At 31.2% G+C, this 20,630-nt stretch overlaps 3 protein-coding genes across 4 annotated transcripts; 1 reads left to right on the top strand and 2 right to left on the bottom strand.

Moving 5' to 3' along the window:
• The first annotated feature begins 1,730 nt into the window (after nt 1–1,730).
• LOC100804843 (ethylene-responsive transcription factor ABR1) lies at nt 1,731–4,592 on the top strand. Of its 2 annotated transcripts, none has more exons than XM_041011515.1 (3): nt 1,731–2,515; nt 3,118–3,894; nt 4,309–4,592. In XM_041011515.1, the coding sequence occupies exons 1-3, from the start codon at nt 1,810–1,812 to the stop codon at nt 4,350–4,352; spliced, it is 1,527 nt and encodes a 508-aa protein (XP_040867449.1). In that variant the 5' UTR covers nt 1,731–1,809; the 3' UTR covers nt 4,353–4,592. The 2 variants fall into 2 exon arrangements, with proteins under 2 accessions (XP_040867449.1, XP_014621193.2); XM_014765707.3 differs by having other exon boundaries at nt 1,732–2,515; nt 4,312–4,592.
• Nucleotides 4,593–10,779: 6,187 nt separating this feature from the next.
• LOC100527414 (uncharacterized) lies at nt 10,780–14,106 on the bottom strand. The gene is given in 4 exon segments (NM_001248805.2): nt 10,780–11,113; nt 11,772–11,905; nt 13,300–13,387; nt 13,863–14,106. Coding segments are annotated over 4 exon segments (351 nt in total). The 5' UTR covers nt 13,866–14,106; the 3' UTR covers nt 10,780–10,987.
• Nucleotides 14,107–18,858: 4,752 nt separating this feature from the next.
• LOC102660296 (uncharacterized) lies at nt 18,859–19,678 on the bottom strand. Its single transcript, XM_006574724.3, has one exon. It carries the CDS (start codon nt 19,562–19,564, stop codon nt 19,040–19,042), a length of 525 nt encoding a protein of 174 aa, XP_006574787.1. The 5' UTR covers nt 19,565–19,678; the 3' UTR covers nt 18,859–19,039.
• Nucleotides 19,679–20,630: the final 952 nt, after the last annotated feature.

Below are 20,630 nucleotides of genomic sequence, written 5' to 3'. Positions count from 1 at the left end.
TTTATTTTAAAATTTACGGTTCTCACTTTCATGTTTAGAAAAACATTCATATGCAAATAACTAACACTTCATGTAAAACGAAGTTATCATTTGATACGTTTTCTGTTAATGCAAATAACAACACTAGTTCATACCTATATATAACTACGAAAAGGATAATTGAATTAATTGTATCTTGAGTGTACAAATTATCAAATGTGGAAAGAATCTGATCATGGATGACGAGAAGTGGCAACCCAGTAAACCTGTTGACCTTTAACCGCCTTTAAATTAAGTGTTAAATATTTCGACCAAAAAAGTGTCAAATAAGTATGCACCAACACATAAAAATAATAAATTAAATTGTACAATAAATATTCCACCAAATTTGAAGAATTCAAAATCATTATACAAGTATGGGTCCTGTTTGATTGTTCTTGTTCACGATGATGAGCACAAAACCAAACTCATGTTTAGTTGTCTTCTGCATAGCATAGAGCCGTGTTTTGACCATACTATGAGATTCATTAATTCAATCTTTTTTACCACTTTAGCAAGAAGGAAAAAAAAAAGATAATATATATTCTTATAGCCCCATTGATAATATTCTGAAATAAATTTCAAATTGTCGCCTTCTATCTTTCTTGTAATGTGCTGTATGGATAAATACCTTTTTTTTTTCAATATCAATATTTATAGACAAATATGCAAGTTGCATTTAAGTACTGTAGCAATTTACACCTCTCGACTTATGGCCTCAAATTGGTTACAGCCTATGCCTTTATCTTGTTCAGATATTTGCTAGTCCAGAAAAATCACCAACTTGGGCAGGCTTTATCATAACAAAATAACAATATCTTTTCAATTGTTAAAATATGTTTCCAAGATATAGAATATATTTATTCTTTTATTTTATATGTTTATTTTTTAGGTGAGTATCTCAACCAAAAAAAAATAAGAGTAATTATTTTTCTATAATCATATTATTAATATGAAGTATGTATAATTTCTTCGGTACCTAATATCCATTGGAGAATTAACTTATGTTTATTTTTAGTGAAATTTCTTTCCTCAACTACATATTTTTCATCTACAAAATTTACAAAATTTAAATCTTGCTTTAAGAGAACAAATACAAATATCACTCACATCAACAACTAAAATTCATTATTAATCTGAGCATACTAAAATTCATTTGAAAAACTGATTTCATTCAAAATTTCAAAGCAGATATTCTTAAATACATAGACAATTTAACTGGCTAATTTTTTAAGTTAATTATGGGTTAGTCACAATGATTCAGTGCCCAAATTATTAACTTCCATGTCCGAATAACAAATGTAAGAAAATGTTTTTGACTGTTTATGGTGATAGAGTTCAATTCAAACATGATCTTCTCTGTTTCTCTTTCTATCTCTAGAATGACACCGACATAAGCTCATGATTTTGCAAAAAGACTGCTGCAAGGTGTTAACTAGTTAGCTATATTTTGCACTTTCTATTTATTTCTCAGTCAAAGCTAGTTTACATGTGAACATGAATACCAAATTCTCAGCAGCGCAAGACCGTATACATATTTAATTATTCACTTTTTATTGTGTATTTACCGAAACTATTTCCCTTTTATTTATATATATATTTCAGAAACCCAAAAACAATTTGTAAGCCAAGAAAGTTAAACTAATAAAAAAATCATAAAGGTGGTGGAGGGGTGTGTGCGCTCACGCGCATGACAGAGCATACAGAACAGGGCATAGGAAATATCATATATACTATATATTATAGTTTAGTTTGCACTATTTTAATGGTGGCCGACTACCTTAATTCCACATGCTTAAATTTGGCACCTCTTTATTATATAACCGTTTCATTCTCAATAGCATCTCAAAGGGTGTCCTGAGAAGGAATCACACAAGAGAAATTTTGGGTGGATCTTGGCAATTTAAATTTGGTCCAAAAATAGTAAGAAAGAAAACCATAGTTTATATAGTTTTCATGTCCTTGCTAACGGTGGCGCACCAAAGGGGGTCAGGTGAGTTTATGCGGTTCACGGAAAGTCATGGCGGCGGTGGTGGCGGTGACGGCGATGGTGAATATGGTTATGGACATGATGATGGTAGAGGTGGTGGGGGTGGTGGTTCACTAGGGTTGAATTTTAACCAAGTGATGCAACAAGGTGAGGTTACAACGCAAGGAGGTACTTTGGTTTCAGGGTATAACAGGGGTGATCCAGATTTGAGAGAAATGGTTTCCGCTTTGACACATGTGGTGGTGTCTTCAGGGTCAGGCCAGAGGAGCACCGAATGGATCCAGCAAAGTGGTTTTCCTATGATGTCTGCATCTTCTCTTTCATGTTTGTCTTCTTTCTCTTCTCCTTCTTCTTCTGGAGCCTCTTGGGTTGGCCACAAAAGAGGCAGAGAAGAAGAAGAGAGTAGCTCTTCCCATAACATGATCCAACAACAACAACAAAGTGCTCCAAGACTCTTCAGAAACATTGGTGACTTCATGGTGCCTTCTCAAGGAGACTCATCTTCAGGTGCAATTACTTCACAAACCACTTCATCAAATTCACAATAAAACATGTTTTTCACACATACAATCACCACAATCACAATTCACTCATCATTTTATGTCATCCTCATCTCATGTTTTACATCTAAAACAACAAATAAGGTGTATATATATATATATTGCATTATCTTAAACTTTATCCAATTTATTTTATATTTTCCAAACATTCCAACTTGTTCAATAAAACAGCATCATAATTGATGTGTATTAAGTACTCATCCTTCTTTTCATTAAATTTTCTTTCCCTGCCACCTAGTGTAGGGCAACACCATTCCTAAATCTTATATTGCATGCAAAAAACACTTCATTTTTTTCATGTTTTGTAAACTAACAAATTTTCATTTAACAAAACCATGTTATCACAAAGAAAAACTTAATAAACTAAACATGTTCATTACTCACTAGTCACATACTCACATACCAAAATATAGGCTGCAAAATAATGCTACAACTACAACTACATCTACATCACCATGGTTCATAATTAAGCCATTCATTACACAATGGCATTTACTACACTAGTGCAATCATTTGTGTGTTTTATCTTATCATTTTTACTTCAACCAGCGACAGAAGAAGCCCCCACCTCCACAACTACAAGTGTAACCGCTGTGGCAACAACGGTTACTGAAACCCCACCCCCACCGGGAGGTGGGGAAAGGAGGAGAAAGTACAGGGGAGTGAGGCAGAGGCCATGGGGAAAATGGGCAGCAGAAATTCGTGATCCACACAAAGCAGCAAGAGTTTGGCTTGGAACATTCGACACAGAAGAAGCAGCAGCAAGAGCATATGATGAAGCTGCATTGAGGTTCAGAGGCAACAGAGCAAAGCTTAACTTCCCTGAAAATGTAAGAGCAGTTCCACCCATTCAACCTTTTCAAGCCACCACTAGGCTAACCGTTTCTGATTCCACCACCTCTCAATTCCGGCCACTCGTCACGGAGACGCCGCCCTTCATTCAGCAGCCACAGATTCAGGGCTCCTCTGACTTGATCAGAGATTACTTGCAATACTCTCAGCTTCTACAGAGTGATTTTCAACAGCAACAAATACAACAACAATCACCTTCTAGTTTGCTTCAGCAGTTGTACTATAATGCACAATTGGCTTCACTTCAATCACCTTCAGTGCTATCATCATCTCCTTCATTTTCTTCTTCCGTGTCACCAACACCATTCCCATTGTTCTCAACCTCTGCTCAGTTTTCCTCTGCTTCTTTCCCCATGTTTTCAAGTCAACAAATGGGCTATTTCCAGCTGCCGGAAAGCTGCCCTCCCGCTGGCGGCGTGCCAGAGTTTCCGCCGTCCACATGGTCGGGTACCAGTGGCCAGCCACCACCTTCTGGTTGATACAGTGTCTCAGTTTCCTTCATATTTTCCTTTTTTCTCTTTCTTTCATACTTACGATAAAAAAATGATTTGTTTTACTTATTTCCTTTTTTAAGGCTGAAACTTAGATAGTTTTTAAAATATTTTTGGTACTATTCTCGTATCAAAACAAATTTAGAGTTTCACTTCAGTAATTTATGTTTATGTTGATATTTAATATAAATTTTTATTGTAAATTACCAAGTGAAACTCTAATTCTTTATTATTATTATATATATATATATATATATATATATATATATATATATATATATATACCAAAAAGATCTAACTAACTGTATTTAAGTTTTGTACCTTTTCTAAATGATGGTAAATTCCTTGAACATGTAGTTTTGGAGTTAACTATTGTTTTGTTCCTATTCATGTAAAGAAGATTATTTGAAAACAGAAAAGGTGGGAGTGATTGAAGGTTGATGATGGATGAGAAAGAGTGGCAGGTAAAGACAAAGCAGAATTTAGGTTTTAGGGTTAGTTTATTTCCAATTCTCAATGGATTTGATGTTAACATTCCCTCAGTTATCCGTGGAAAGGCGTAGAAACCCATAGCTTTTACATACCCTCTGTCTGCTATCTGCTATACAGCCACAGATTTTATCAAAATGTTCCTATACTTTAGTTCATTTTTAATAATATTTTGTGAAGATTTAGTCATCATGATTATGGTTCTTTATCTTTTGGGTTATTTTGGATGTGCTCATTTATTCCAATCTTAATGAGCACGAGTAATAAATATATTGAATGCATTACTGATGAGCTCATCTCACACTAAAACCTCTCTGTTTGGTACAGAAAAAAAATTATGAAAGAAAGAATTTTTTTTAATTTGAATTAAAGAGAAAAGGAAAAGAAAGAAAATTTTTCTTCTTATCTAAATAGAACATATGATAACTTTTCTAGAATAAAATAAGCATGAAATTATTCATAAACTTTACCCAATCTTTATCATAATTATTTACTTTTCTTTCTTTTTCACCTCACTGTTTTACATCCTTTCAACAGTTTTTAATATGCTCTTCGAGTAATTCTTATTTCTAAAATTTTGTGTAACTAACTGTAACTATCCACTTGGAGATTTTGATGATAAATCTTTTATAAAACGAAATAAGTGAATTAATTATGTAATTATATTTAATTTTTGTTATATTTTTTAATAAATTACCAAATATGTGTTAAAAAAATTTGTTGAAATAAAATTATGTACGCATTTTTTCATAACCTATGTAATCTTTATTTTTGTAGTAGATGCAGGCTAATACTTAATGAAATATTAAGTATGTGCATGTCCCTGTCATTCATTACAAATCTTCAACATGTGACAGCACGGAATTTCTACCTTTTTATAAAGCCAGGAAATTTCCATCTTTTTTTATAAGCAGCGAAATTTCCACAATTGGCTTAATGACTATCTAGTTCAGTTTGAATTTTAGAAAAATATTCTTTGTCAAAAATTCTTCTGTAAAATTTTAATTGTAACATATTTTAATTATAAAATATGAGTTAATTGAAACAAATAGTACTATTCAAATCCTAAAATCTTCATTTTTGGAGAAAAATTTACTTAACCATTACTTTTAATCCCAAATGTTAATCTCTCAATTATGTTCAGTCAAAGAAAAAAGTTAAAATAAAGCCAAAGCTCACTACAACTAAAGTGGGTAGTTAACATGGTCTCTGGTATGAATGTGGTGTTCAGTTGTTTGTGCTTAATTTCCAAGTGGAGAGGGCCATGAAGTGGATCAGTCAAATAAATCATGTGGATCCTGGGATTGAGAAAGGGAAGGACTTTATGCAAGTTTTAAAAATCAACTTGTCCAAATAATGTTTTGAATGGCAGTTGGTCTTTGATATTTATAGTGTAGGTTATATGTTTCAAGGTTTTCCTTTTGAACTGATCAAATTTGAACCTACTTTTCAGTGCAGGACTTGTTTGACAAATGTTATCGAGTTATATAACAAAGAATAAACGCATTGACTTGACGAGTAGAAGTGATAATATAGTTATGGCTTTGAGATTGATTATAATTAAACTACACTATGCATTTGAAATCAAATTTTAAAATTGGCCACTTTCATTGAATTAGTTAAGTGGCTTGTAACTATTTTGTAATAATTTAAAGCGTCATGTAATAATATTCAGTTTATAAGTTTTTTTTTTTAACTGCAAAAGAGAATTTTTATTCAAACCCAAATCACAGCACAAGGTGTGCACATTATTGAGAAACAAATACAGCCAACAAATCAAGCTACAGCATACGAATTGATAAGTTTTTGAATTATTTTCTATAATTTCGAGTACATAATTTATCTCTAATATACGTCCTATCATTAGTCTAGATTTAAAAACAAGTATAAAATCAAGAGAGAAAACTTATTAATAAAAAGTGGGACTCATCACAAAAAAATATGTTTTTTAATATTTTAATCAACAGAGAGAAGTGTGTAAAAAAGGTGTTTCAAAATGTGTTGCTAAACTTTTTCTTTAAATTATTGTAACTGAATGCATAGTGCACGTAAACATGTAGTTTTTGTTTCTTAAACTCAAGGTATCTCTGTTTGAGAAACAAGAACTATAGTGAGTATACGTTGAACAAGATTACAGAAATGAAAAGCAAAAAAAAAGAAGAATTGAATACTGTAATTATCCACTTATCAAACTCACTGTCACCGTATGACATGATTTTTTCTAATCTAAAGCTTGGAAAGAATGATTTTGATATCATAATGAAAAAGCTAATTTAGTCACCAAATTAAGAAATAAACAGTTAAGATAATTACTGAGTAAAAATTCTTTTCTTTATGAACGTGCTACATTAAATTTGGAAATACTTGAACACCGATTTAGATATGGTGTTAATGAGGTGGCCCACCACAAGAATGTTTCGAGCAGCAACATTTATCACAATTTTTGTGTGATGGATGTTATTAAAGGTACTTTAGTCGATTGGGTTTTCGCAATTGATTTTGAAAGCGAAAGGAGGGAAGGTAAATGCTTTATTTTTAAATCAAAAGAGTTATATATTAGTAATATTTATAAAATTAAAAAAATATTAATATATTAAATTTATCTTAATTTATTACTTTTTATTTTAAAAATATTAAATTTAAAATATTTCTTAAAATAAAAATACTCTTTTTTTTCTTCTTTAAAACATCACTCCCAAGTCCCAAGTCCCAAGCATGTTCTAAAAGTTTGCAATAAGGCCACAGCCAAAAATAAAATTAAAGACCTAATTGTTTACAACACACACATATAGAGGTGATAAGATCTTCTAGATTAATTCTAATAAGAACAAAAATGCTATTAGACCACTACACTAACATCCTCCTGAATTGCCTTTTTAAATATAGTAGCTTCTTAGTATGTATCTTTTTCTATAAAGGAAAATGAAATAGAAAAAGATCGATTTTTTGGACCACGCAATTATCAACGACCTGACACCATATTATAAACAAACAACAACTCTTAGATAAGAACACACTATTTTTTTATAAAAAAAAAATTTATTAAAAAGAGAACACTATTATGTCACCAACATAATACATATACATACTTACATTATTTTATCTATATGAAGGTATTCTAGAAGAAATTTTATTTTAATTAAATAAAATTATTATATCAAATAAAACTCTTGTTTTAATTATTTATCACAATTATACATTTAATTTTAACTTCAAAAATATTAAGAAAACTAAAATAATTTCAGATCGGTTAATTCTTGTACTTACTCGCTAGCTAGCTAGTCATATTTGCATTATTTCACTTACTAATTCAGATTGATGATTTTCTAAAGAAAAAAAAAACACTTATTCTTGGCTTCAATCTTGCGCAGAAGATAAATTCACATAAGAAAAAAACCGATAGATTGAAAACTAAACAAAAAGGAAGCCATTGCGGCAATCGAAACCTGCAATATTGTTTCATTGCAGTCACGTTGTACGGTTTATTCTTAGTTCAAAGAAGGGTTACCTTTATCTCCATTTTAATTAATTCAAATATTAAACGAATTTTTTAGTGCTGTAAAACGTGCAAAATAATTTGTATTTAGTTTGTTTGTTCAACATTATTTTCATTTTTAGTGAGCCTTTGGACAATTAGTACACTATTTCTGTTCATATTATGCATGCCAATTAGCCTATGTTGGGCCGTGGGCATAGTTGGACCCCACCTTCCTTTGGATTATATTTTGATTAAGACATTGTTTTCATCTTAGATTATGTTTTTTTAAGTCATAATATTGGTATTAATATTTATTAATTTTATTGATAATTAATTTTAAAAAAAAATTAATTGATCACTTTTAATTTTTTTATTCATAATTTAAATTTACTTATGAATTGAGTTATATACCTATGAGTTAATTAAATATTTTAATTTTTTGGATTCATTTTGATCTTTTTTAAGATCGATTCATTTTTTGAAAAAAATGTATTTTATGGTGATTTAAAATTACTTGGTGGTGATTTTTAATAATCAAAAAATATAATTTCTTACTATTTAAATTAAATGAATAAATTGAATCAATTTAAAAAATTAGAAGATCAAATTAATTCAAAAAAAGCTAAAAATTAATTGAATCTTAAAAACAAATTAAAGTACTAAAAAATTAATTTGACAAAAAAAATGTCAAACTTGTTCGTCAATATTGGCATTCACAGAAATAAAAAACAAAGACATGGCACGTGTGTAGCTTAGAGTCTACCATATCAATTCGACACGTGGGGTATGTTCTATACCTAACGTCGCGAAGATTTAAATTAAGATCTCACTAAGAATTGTCCAAAAGACATTAATTAAATAATTATTAATAAATAAAAATTATTTTTAAAATGTTGATAAGAATATGTTGATAACTTCTGTAAAAACAATATGTTGTTAATATTAGTATGTTTTACACTTTTCATAAACACCTTTTATTTTTAATGATTTATTGATATCTTAAATAACCTTATCTTTCACATCTTTATAATTAGAAGACCTACGAATGAAAGTCCACATTATAAATTCTAATTCATAACCTTTTAGTTAAGACTCATTGGTGTGAAACATCAATTTGACTTTAATTAAAGAAACAAAACTGTTGAACTATTTTGATTCAAAATGTAAACAGCATTCGAGAATTAAAATATTGTAATCCTCCAAGGATTATTGAAGTTGTAATTTATTTTTTTGAAAGGAAAGTTGTAAATTTTTTAGAATCCCTAAAATAAATATTTTCCCTTTATTTTTACATGATACTAAATTTTACAATCTTAAACTTGACAATTATATATATATATATATATAAAACCCTTTGATAACAATCTATAGAACCCTTTCTTTTGCTTGAGTATTCAACCAAGTTCATCCTAAAAGAATTGGATTTGACTCCTCTAAATTACGTAAAAGTAAAGTAAGTGATGCCAGTCGTGTATTAAAAATAATAATTAATATTTTAATAAATGCATGTTTATTGTGCATATGCTTGCAAATTTAATTATTTATTTTTCACCATAACTGAGTGTACTTATTTTTCGCTCTAAAGTGAGTTATTTAGTTTAGAAGAGTCAAACTCAAAATTATGAATGCAAAAATGAAATTATAATGAGTTTTATAAGGAATAAAAATGCACCAATCCTTATAGTGAATGACAGAGCTTTGGGAACTAATTAATCTCTTGTCGGGAGTTAGAACTTGGCAATGAGGCATTAGAAGATTAATTGTGGAATGTGACTCTGAAGCAGCTATTTAGCTTGTGGAGAAGGGTTGTAGTCGTAACTCCTAACCATCGTTTTAGTAACATGCTTGGGACTTGAAACTTACGGTATCCTAGAGAATGGTTTGTCTGAGTGAACCATATTTTTTGAGAGGTAAATAATGTGGCAGATTAGCTAGTAAGTTATTCTTTTTCCCAACCTTTTGAGCTTAGTAGTGTTGATGTTGTACCTCTAAGATGTTTTATATTTCGTCTAAAGGACTTGATGATGATGATATTGATAACTATAATGCATGTAAAATAATGTGTGAGAAAAAAGTTTCACTTGTGAAGTGGAAGAGCCACTTGCTTTGCTTTAGCTTACCTCCTATTTTGGGAAACGAACAATATAGCACTTGGACCCAAAAGAGTCTCATCATCATAATTCATAAACCTAAGGCATGCTGATAACTCTTTGAAAATTAGTTCCAATGAAATTAAAAATAAAAAAAAAGTGTTTGAGATTAACGAGTGGAGCAGTGTAAGGATAAGCATGGGCATGCATCATGTGGTTCTCTATTGGTGGATGTGAGACGATAACATTAGCGTTCAATGGTGTTATAATTTGAAAATGATATGAATTTGTTTGTTTTGTGATTCCTATCCAAGAGAATAGTGATTTTTTGGATGATGTATATGTCACGTGTATATAAATTTTAGGATTCTATCAATTTTCACAAACCCGAATGTTTAGTGACGATAAGTTCTGAAGCTTTTTATTGCTTTTTTAATAGATTACCCGAAACTTTATATTGTAAATGTTCAGTGCTTCGTATTGCATTTGTAACTTTTTTACTAATTTTTATTTATAAATAAAAGTTTAGTTGAATAAAATCCTCGAAGCTCATTAAGGTCAAGATTTATATCAAAACTTAAAGAGCATTTAAGTCTCAATAAAATGCAAGATTATCACATTAGTAACATTCAAACCCACACAACAAAGATGATGAAAACAATAAATACATGTCATTTAGTGTAACTGCATTTGCAGAAGACGATGAAGGTGAACACTTCTGGAGTGTGAATATTAGCAATGATAAACCGAAAGTGAAAGATACAAAAATTCTGACATCAATCAAGTTAATGAAACGTACAACTATTTTTTTACCACATTCTAATTTTAATCATGTTAAAAATAATAATGTAACTTCATTTTATAGTAGCCTTTATTGGCAGTCAATCCCAAACTAATCATTTACAATTTTGATAATAATAAAATTTAGTTCAGAAACTTCTGATTATGCAAATAGTATACAACAACTTGGAGGCAAAAATGATTACACAAGGGTTATAAAATGGTGAAAATGCAAGTTCTCAACTAGGGGTACCCTGGCTCTTGCCTTGTTGAACTGCCTCTAGACATTCCTTGGCCCGATGAACTTTGGACTGGAGGTAGAAACTCCCATTTTTGGCATTATTCTCAAACAAATTGTCATATTTCTGCATGGCAAGAAATATTTTAAGCAATTATTAAAAGAATAATTTAGCTCCTATGATGTGAAGGGTATACTTCAGCAAAACAAGTGCAAAGTTATAACCATTAATTGAAAAATCAAATGGATTTTAGTATCATGATATATAGGGTTAATAGTGTTTTTCGTCCTGTAAATTTGCCAATTGTTGGTTTTCCCTGTCTTTTAAAACCCCTTGTCGTCCCTTTTAAATATCCAAACTTTCGTCCCTTAGTCTAATTTTGTTAAGTTACTGTACAGTTACTTGGTGATCTTTCTAACCAGCCCTGTAGTCATGAAACACACAGATTCCACCTCCCTTGTTATACATAGATCATCAAATAATTGTAAAGTAACTTAACAGAGTTAGACAGAGAAACAAAAGTTAGTATGCAGGAAATACAGGGACGAGAAATGGGGGTTTTAAAAGTAAGGGGAAAAAACCAAAAATTGGCAATTTTATAGGGGGCGAAAAACATCGTTAACCTTAATATATAATAAATAAGCTTTTATCACATATTAGCTATTGATTTTCCAATTGAAGGCTATAACAGTATACTTCATCCTCCAAATGCATTCCCCACTTTAGAAGTGATAAATTCGAAAACAAATGGGTAATATACCCACAACAAAGATGATATACTAACCTTGATAATCTCCTCCCAGGGAGTTTCCTCGGTAACACCAAGAATCTGCCTAGCCTCTTGCTCTGTCATCACCTTGCTAGCTCTGCGCATAGTATTTTGAATTGTCTCTTGTGCAACACCATTTTTTGAGGCATCTGCAATAACATAACATAATGTTAAGAAAATGAGAAGATCTAGAACCGCTGCATTGTTGTGTCTATGTGTACAGAGTGAGAGAGAAAATTGGCCAAGACATTGTGAGAAAAAAATAAAGGAACCAACAAATTAAGTGTATGATGTATCAGAGTAAATAAATAAGATATTTGACAAAGACCATGAAATTAAGGAGAAAAAGGAGGAACTACTTTGGTAAACTTGTTCCGTTCAGTATCAGATGTTATATTGCAATACTTGGAGACCTAAGCTGTTTAAAAACAATGTTGCATATTGTCAGACTTCAACATGAGAAAATAGCTTAGCTTGCTATCCTCATTAATGAAATCTAAAGAGAAAAATAATGTCTAATGAATGAAGGATATGCAACTTCCAGCTCTTTATGAACAAAGGAAATATAAAAAAATTTGATAACAGATAAAGGAACCACAGTAAAAAGTTAGACCTTAAAATATCTATAGATTTAAGAAAGCCAATAATAAAGTCCCTTATAATATGTACACAGTAAATTTTTGCAACATGAGTGTAGCATATGTTGAAATGAGCAAGGATATGTTTAAGGCAATGGAAAATCTTCGGACATGTGGAGGTGTAACCGTGTAAGTGTAACAAAGGATTGCGACACGTGATTAGTTCATAGTCAACATACAATACATTGTTGATGAAAGGCATGATCACATGGCATTGAGTAGCATTCAGTATTGACATCCAACTTCTCCTTTGGAATCTCAACAAGTGATCCCTTTATGGTTAGAAAATTACCCTCTTTAATATCTTACAAAAGTTTATTTTTGCCTTTTTCCTCGGCTGTAACTTTTCTGTCATAGGGATACAGACTGTAGTCCCTCTTTTGTCCTATTGTACTTCTGATTTGACATTTATATATGAATACATATTTGAAGCTGAGTGAAGATTTGAATCACTCAAAGCTCTTTTGCATCTAATCCCTTTTCTCAAGTGGCTTGTCAAACAACCCCTTAGAGAACAATTGTAATGATCTAGAAGTTGACTATAACCCTCTCATCAGCTCTTGTCACAATATGCTACTCAACTCTAAGAAACTAGGATTTCATTCAACACTGGCTGAAGGAGAGGGCATCACTTACCATAGGTATGTAATTAATTGCCCCCCGGAATTTCATACAGAATATTCCTTTGCAATAATTTGAACTTGTGAACTTTATTACCCCCCTCCCCCCCAGCCCATGAAATCCCCTGCAACAATTTAAGCAACATTTATATATCCAAAGAAACAAACGATAGCAAATAAACCAAACACCTAGAAATCAGAGTATTGAACAGTAAATTAGCATGAAATTATGTTTGTCAAACAAATCACAAATCTATTCAGAATCGAAAAATCTGAAAGGCTTACTAGTAAGCGCTTGACGATATGCCTGAACAACTGCTCTTGCCAAGATTCCTCCACCCATTACAATCAAGTTTGCAAGAATCTTAGCGGCCTGCATGAAATAATTAAGTTAAAATTTTAAAGATACCAGATTAAACCCCCTTCTTCAAAATCACCTCAATCATACTTTTCTCTTTTTTATTTTTATGTTTCCATATGATTCATATTTCATACATCAAAACAATTAACCCTAATCTGTGTCTTGAAACCACGACACCCCCAGCAAACTGAGCAATGCCAACACAGAAATCACAACTTATTTATACAATGAAAAAATAAATCAATCTAGGTTGGCTACACAAAAAAAAAATAAAAAAATCGAAGCACCCTCTTACAATCCTACCTCTAAATCTTACGAAACAATAGAGAAAAAAAATCAAAGGAAAGAATATTTATAATTCCCTTTACGCACATAATCTAAACAGCAAAGAACACACAAATTTCCGTTTCCCTTGAAACCCAGCAAGCAAAATAGATAGAAGAAACAGCAAAGAGAGAGAGGGGGGGGGGGGGGGGGGGGGAGGTACCATAGCTAGAGAATCAGCAAAATGAACCCCTTTCTAATCCACACGCTTCGATTTTTCTTCTCTGCGAATGAGAAAATATAGAGCTAGGGGAGGGGACCGAAAATTGAGTTTAAAAAGAAGTGACTTGACGTGTGGGTAAAGACGAAGAAGAGAAGATCAATCTTTTGCTATAACAAAAGCTGCGTGGTGAAAGATGGCGGCAATGGAGGATGCTAGGGTTTCAATTTGGGAACTGTTGGAGTATTCTCCGCCTCAAACACAGTACGATGTTTAGAAAATTCTGGAACCGGTACAATTACTAAACTAGACATAAAAGTAATTACTAAACTAATTAATGGCAATTAACTTTAAGGCAAATGCTAAACAATGTTAGCACTGATTGGTTAGACTAAGGGGTGGGTAAACGGACAATTTATAGTCCATCAGTATGTCATATTTTTTGATCGGTCCCGTTTAATCAACACGGGTTTGACCCGTGGGTTTATGGGTTGTCCACATTTAGTATTAGGTTTGATTTGTGTGACCTGATTCAATCATATTAAGTTTAATTTTTTCTTTTTCACTTTAAATTTTTCTTTTAGAATAACAGATAAAGAAATATATTAGATAAAATAAAGATTTAAAGATAAAAATAAAAGATTTAAATTAAAAGATGATAAAGATAAAAAAGGATAAGATAAGAAAAAAAAATAACAGAAATAAAAGATTAAAATAAAAAAGATAAATGATAACATGTTAAAAATCTTCTTTTTTGATATTTTCTCGAACTTTTTTCTTTTAATTTATCTTTTTCATATCTGCAAGTCTTAAATAATAAAAATATCAATTCTTATCATTTAAGCTAAAAATAATTGTTAAATAAACATTTTTAAAAATATTTTAATATATTTTTATTATAAAAAATAGCTCACATCATATTTAGTCGTTATCATTGTAGCAGATTAAAAACACTTTACACGCGCAAGTCATACGTCACATCCTTGGCCCACCACCGCGCCATCACGCAAAGTACATCTCTTCTATCTTTTTATCCTATTTTTGTTGGGGTTGATTCATTGTTGTACTCTTAAATGTGGAGATGGAGAATGCTCAAATATGGAATCATTTATTATTGAAGATGTTTAAATTTTATATTTTAGATTTATTGGTTGGATTTTTCTTTTGGTAAGACATTATTTATTTTATTGATGTAATTGACTAATTATTGAAATTTTATTTACATCTGTATTGAACTTAATTTGATTGTATTGTATTTTTATTACAATTGAAATTTTTTTAAAACTAGTCCCGCGGACTGGCCCTTTGACCCGCAGAGCGGGGGCGGACCAATTTATTTAGTTTGTGTAAGAAGTGGGGCGCGAATTGACCCGATTCGCTGTCAATGTGAACTTATGCGAGTGGGCTTTACGCGGAACGGGCCGACCCGCTTACCCACCCTTAGTTAGACTTAGATCCTAATATTAAATTAGAAAGTTGATCTTGGCACCGATTCTTCTTTTAGACTTTTAGTCCTTAAATAGAATAAAATAAACTATCATTATAATTATTATATGAAAAATGTTTAAATCTTAATGCCTATCATTTGTTTAATTCTGTTTTTGTTTAATATCATTTGCTAAATTTATAACTAGTGAAATAATCCATGTCATGGATATTAGATTTGTAATTTATTAAAAAAAATCTTTCTATAATTTTAATATATTTTTATTATTTTTTCATTTTACAAAAACAAATACAAGTAGGTGTATAAATATCTAGAAAAAAATAATATATATATATATATATATATATATATATATATATGAGTATGATTGATTTACATAAAATTACTCAAGTTTAATTAAGTTTATCAAACTTGAAATATAGTTCATTTTAAAAAAAACTACTTAACATTCATTTTTTTCTAAATACCTAAAAAAATTTGCGTTTCATTTTAACATATGTCGTTAGTCTGTATCGGTTAAGTAAGGACGTGGCAGAAAAAGTGTCACATCATCACGCCTACTCACTAAACAAGTAGGCACATGTGCATCCACATCAATAATTTATGTTTTTTTAATTTTTTTTAAATGAAAGCCAAAAAAGGGAGGCAGTATCATCCGTGGTGGCGTTAGAGGTGGCACCAGAGCAACTCGTGCACGAAGTTATGGAAGTAACTAAGTGGTCGTACGAGAAGAAGAGATACATTATTCTATGGTTAGTCTAGGTTAGCGCACCGTCAACTCAACCGATGTCTCCCTCCCTTCCATCGACCTGCCCCACCGCCTGGTCTCCCACATCTGCTTCGACAATCATGTGCCCATTACATGGAAGTTCCCCAAGAAAGCCATGTCCGCTAGACTCATCCCTCCCTTCCTAGTCCTATCCATCCTCTCTGCCCGCGTGGTCCCATAGTGCTGCCTACACTCTCTACGTGGACCTCCTGAGCCGCCATGCCTTCTCCCCTCCACATCCACTTCCCCAATTATCACCAAGTCATGGCCGCTATCCATCACCTTCTTCACTTCTCCCAACTCTATTCCTCCCACAACACTAAACCTGACATCCTTCTCGTTCACTTTCTCTTCACTCTCGTCTCTCAGTTGCTCGAAGCCTTATTGTCCAACGAAGGATTGCTCTAGCACACCCCCCCTCCCCCCCCGCTTCCTCCCCGTTGATCTCGACATTGTCATCGACATCAACGATGCCTTGCGTCGAAAAAACACTGTTATGGCCATTCAGATTATTTTGTGCTTTCTTCATCACAAACTCACTTCCCGGATCCTTGCATTGGTTTAGCGAAACATGTATTCAAACCCACACCTTTCATTTTTTTAGCTTTGCTAGAAATTTGAAACATAATTTTGGTCATTGGCATGCACGAGGAGGCGTAAGAGGATGATTTGCAAAATGCCTTTGGTGAATATGGAGAGATTAAGAACCTACATTTAAATGTCGTGGACTAGTTTTGTCAAAGTAACTCTTTTCATTCCCGAGTTGCTCTAGCACCGTCTCATGCACCACCACAGATGATGATGCCTCCCTTTTTTTGCTTTCATTTTTAAAAAATTAAAAAAAAAACATAAATGACTGACGTGGATGCGCCTATGCCTACTTGTTTAGTGAGTAGGTGTGATGATGTGACACTTCGTTTGTCACGTCATCACTTAATGAATGCAGACTAATGACATGTACTAAAATGTAATGCAAAATTTTTTCAGGTATCTAGGGAAAAAACATGAATGTTAGATAGTTTTTTGAAAACGAACTATATTTTAGGTATGAAAAATTTAATTAAACCAACTACTAATTCTATATTTGATTTTACAAAGACTTACGAATAGTATAAAAGAAATGCAACAACTGAGAAAAAAACTTAAAATTTTGATAGAGACTAAACTATGGAACAAGTCTACAAAAGAGATGTAAAAGAGAAAAATACTCATTATCTTTTTTCTCTCTCCACTTAACTTGTTAAAAAATCACTCTTATCTTATCTTGTGTGGACAATTATAATTTTTTAAAGAATTTTTATATGGTTATTAATATAATAAGTGTTCAATAAAATTAATAGATGGTTGGAAGTTGAAAAATTAGTTGTAAACTGAAAAAGTTAGTTGATAACTAAAAAATTATTTTATTAAATTATAAGTTTTTGATAAAAGTAGTTGTTAAAGTAACTAAAAAATGTAAAATGATAAAAAAAATAAAATAAAATCATGATTTATTTAAAAAGAATAATAAGAAAATTTAACAAATACATTGAGAATACAAATGAAGGAAAATATAAAAAGCTAAAAATTGGAAACTAATATTTTAAAAAATATTACTTTAGGTGACATCTCATAAAACGCTAAAAGTTATTAAAAAAATTATTTAACAAATAATCAAACAAACTTTTCAACTACTAAAAAAAACTAAAAACTAAGTAAAGTTCTCACATTCTCTCACTTGAATGCCTAATTTTAAAATGTCAACCCATTTGACAAGCATCAATTATAATAGAAATTTATTTAGCAACGAATCATGTTGTTTACTAAAGTTGGTTGATCCAAAGAGCAAAAAAGGAAAATAAAAATTTATACTTCAAAGATCAGCAAAGATTGAGAATTGTTCAACAAAGGTTATAGGTTTTATATGTGTGTTAAATAAAGTAGAGGTGGACTAACCTTTCCAAGCCATCATGTCGTATTTGTGGCTCCAAGGGTTGGCGGGATGGATTGAATACTCTACTCCTCCTCGACAGGCAACCTGCTAAGGTCTGAGCCGCATTATCCTCCGCACTAAAACTAAAGGATTTATTTTCTCAAATATGTTAAGTGAAAAATAATATAAGTTGTATCTGGATTTTGCTTTCTTATTTTACTTTTTTTCCTATAAAAAATGATAAAAAAGACAAAAACAATTATTTTTTTCTTTGTGTGCGCGCACACATAAGGTATCTTTGTGTGTATATATATATATATATATATATATATATATATATATATATATATATATATATATATATATATATATATATATATATATATATATACATGTGTGTGCATAGCAAACTTCTATTAATATCATAGTTATGCAAAAAACTATTCTATTTTAGTATTTTATCCTAAAAGATGGAATAGATATTAAGATTGAGTTCTCTCCATTGAAAATTAATATGAGAGAATAAAATATTTCCATCTCATCCATTCATAAATATTATGCACAACTTTATAATATTTTTTTCTCATGCAGTGAAAAAGTCATTGTAGAAGATCTCAACCCAATTTTTATCAGTCAAAAAATCCTCTTCCTGCTATATTTTTTTTTAATGATAATACCTTCTGGCACTTGTAATGACTTAAAAATTCTTCTATCTTTCTTGAACCCATCCAAACCATTTAATCACCTTTACATAACACACATTATATGACTAACATTGCATGTTAAAACATGATATTGATGAATTTTCCTTGTTGAAGCAAAGTAGCCAATGCTTGCAATTGCCATTAAAAAAATAAATCAGAAATTGAAATAACTAAATAACAAAACATTCAATTGAACTAAATAGTGGAATGACGATACATACGACTTCATTCATAATATATAAGCTTTGATTAATTTGCCTCCCTCCACATTGGACATTAATATTGGAGACCGAGAACTCCCTTATCCTCTCTATATATATATATAACATAACAATCACTTAATGGATTCTAGGGAAGCTTGTCGGTGGCTAGAAATGCAAGTTTGCTAATCAACAGGATGTCCTTGTTCAGAGCTGAAATAGTAGGATTGACGATCTTTGCATTACTTAAGGCTATGTCACAAGTTGTAGGTCCATCACCAGCCACTTTAGCATCATAATTTGCCGTTTGGCCATCCTCAGCCAATTCACTCAATGAACTTTTGAATGATCCAATCGTACCATCATAAAGGCTAGTTGCACATTGCACAATGGCTGGTGAAGGGGTTGTCATCATTGCATCTTTGAGGAATCTTTGGGCCTCTAACCCCTTTTTTAATCCAAATTCAAGGATCAACTTGCAAAGCTCAACATTATCTTTAGCCCCAACAATTTGAGGTTCGGCTTGGAGAACTTCAAGGCACCTTGCCTTGTCCTGCCCAGCCTGATCGCATAGAGATTCATACAAGGTTATGCCTAAGGTTGACATAGGAGCATGAGAAATGAGGATCAAGGAAAGGGTGAATAACATAAGGAAAAGTGTTGATGAATTCATTTTTGTTGTTGTGGAGAAATAAATTATGAATTCAAGGTTCTTCCTTTGGTCTTGTGGAGAAGATATGTTGTTAGGTACTATGGGACTCTTTATAGTCACTAAAAAATTGTAGGTTAGATAGTGAGTGTAATTTTAGTAATGTATATATAATGATTGGTGTAGGTGGGGGCGGTAATAAGTCTTTGCTATTTTTGTTTTTGATTTTTTTTGTCATTTTTAGCTTCCAATTGTTAAAGGCAAGAAAAGCAAGTTTCAGTTTGTGTGCCCACGAAGGCATCCCTCATTTAAGGTCTGATATATTAGCCACCATTTATCAATAGTAATCTCGAAGAATGATGAATGCTCCAAAATTCATTTTTAGAGAAAATTTTACAATTGAAATACTAATTAACTAAAGTAGGTAGACTGATTTTTCCATATATATATATATAGAATGAATGTGTCAAATGAGAAGTATTGATTTTAATCCTTAGATTATAATTAAAAAAATTGATGGCTAAGATTAAAATTCTTATTATTCTTATTTTTAGTATTTTATGTTTCTTTTTCTTAATTGATTTAAATAGTTATTTTTTAGACCGATCACTTAAAGAATCAATCTAAAAAGTTAATGTTTAAGATTGATTATTTAAAAAAATGATCTAAAAGTTAATTTTTAAGATTAATTACAACACATTTATATAATTTAATTTTTTATATTTACATAAACATCGATCATACAACTGATGTGATAGGTCTTTTATATAATAGTATTCTCCTTATCAAGGTCAAGGTAACCATGAACTATTAAAAATTGAGATTTTAATCTTAATTATCAATTTTTTTAATTATAATCTAATGGTTCTTCTCATTTTGAATTTCTTCTCATTTGATATATATATCAACGCTGTGATCTTTGTTGCGATATAGTGCTAACTTGATGTAGACCCACCAAAAACGCTAGACAAATAAAGTAGTATTGCTTCAAATTTAGTCCAAGTCTAATAGGTGATTTGTATGTGCCCACCAAAAATGGTATTTTTGACTTGTAAGTGACTCATCAAAGATGATACGATCTAACGATTTG

This window comes from Glycine max, chromosome 2 (assembly GCF_000004515.6).
Source record: "Glycine max cultivar Williams 82 chromosome 2, Glycine_max_v4.0, whole genome shotgun sequence".
NCBI classification, from domain to species: Eukaryota; Viridiplantae; Streptophyta; class Magnoliopsida; order Fabales; family Fabaceae; genus Glycine; species Glycine max.
Note: the sequence above shows the minus strand (reverse complement) of the source record. Positions and strands in the feature narration are given on the sequence as shown.

What these genes read in the sequence shown, in the direction of transcription:
- LOC102660296 (XM_006574724.3), bottom strand. Translation starts at nt 19,564, where the DNA reads ATGAATTCATCAACACTTTTCCTTATGTTATTCACCCTTTCCTTGATC.
- LOC100804843 (XM_041011515.1), top strand. Translation starts at nt 1,810, where the DNA reads ATGCTTAAATTTGGCACCTCTTTATTATATAACCGTTTCATTCTCAAT. An exon ending in TCAAGGAGACTCATCTTCAG is followed by an intron (nt 2,516 to 3,117) that starts GTGCAATTACTT and finishes TACTTCAACCAG; the next exon opens with CGACAGAAGAAGCCCCCACC. An exon ending in TGGCCAGCCACCACCTTCTG is followed by an intron (nt 3,895 to 4,308) that starts GTTGATACAGTG and finishes ATTCATGTAAAG; the next exon opens with AAGATTATTTGAAAACAGAA.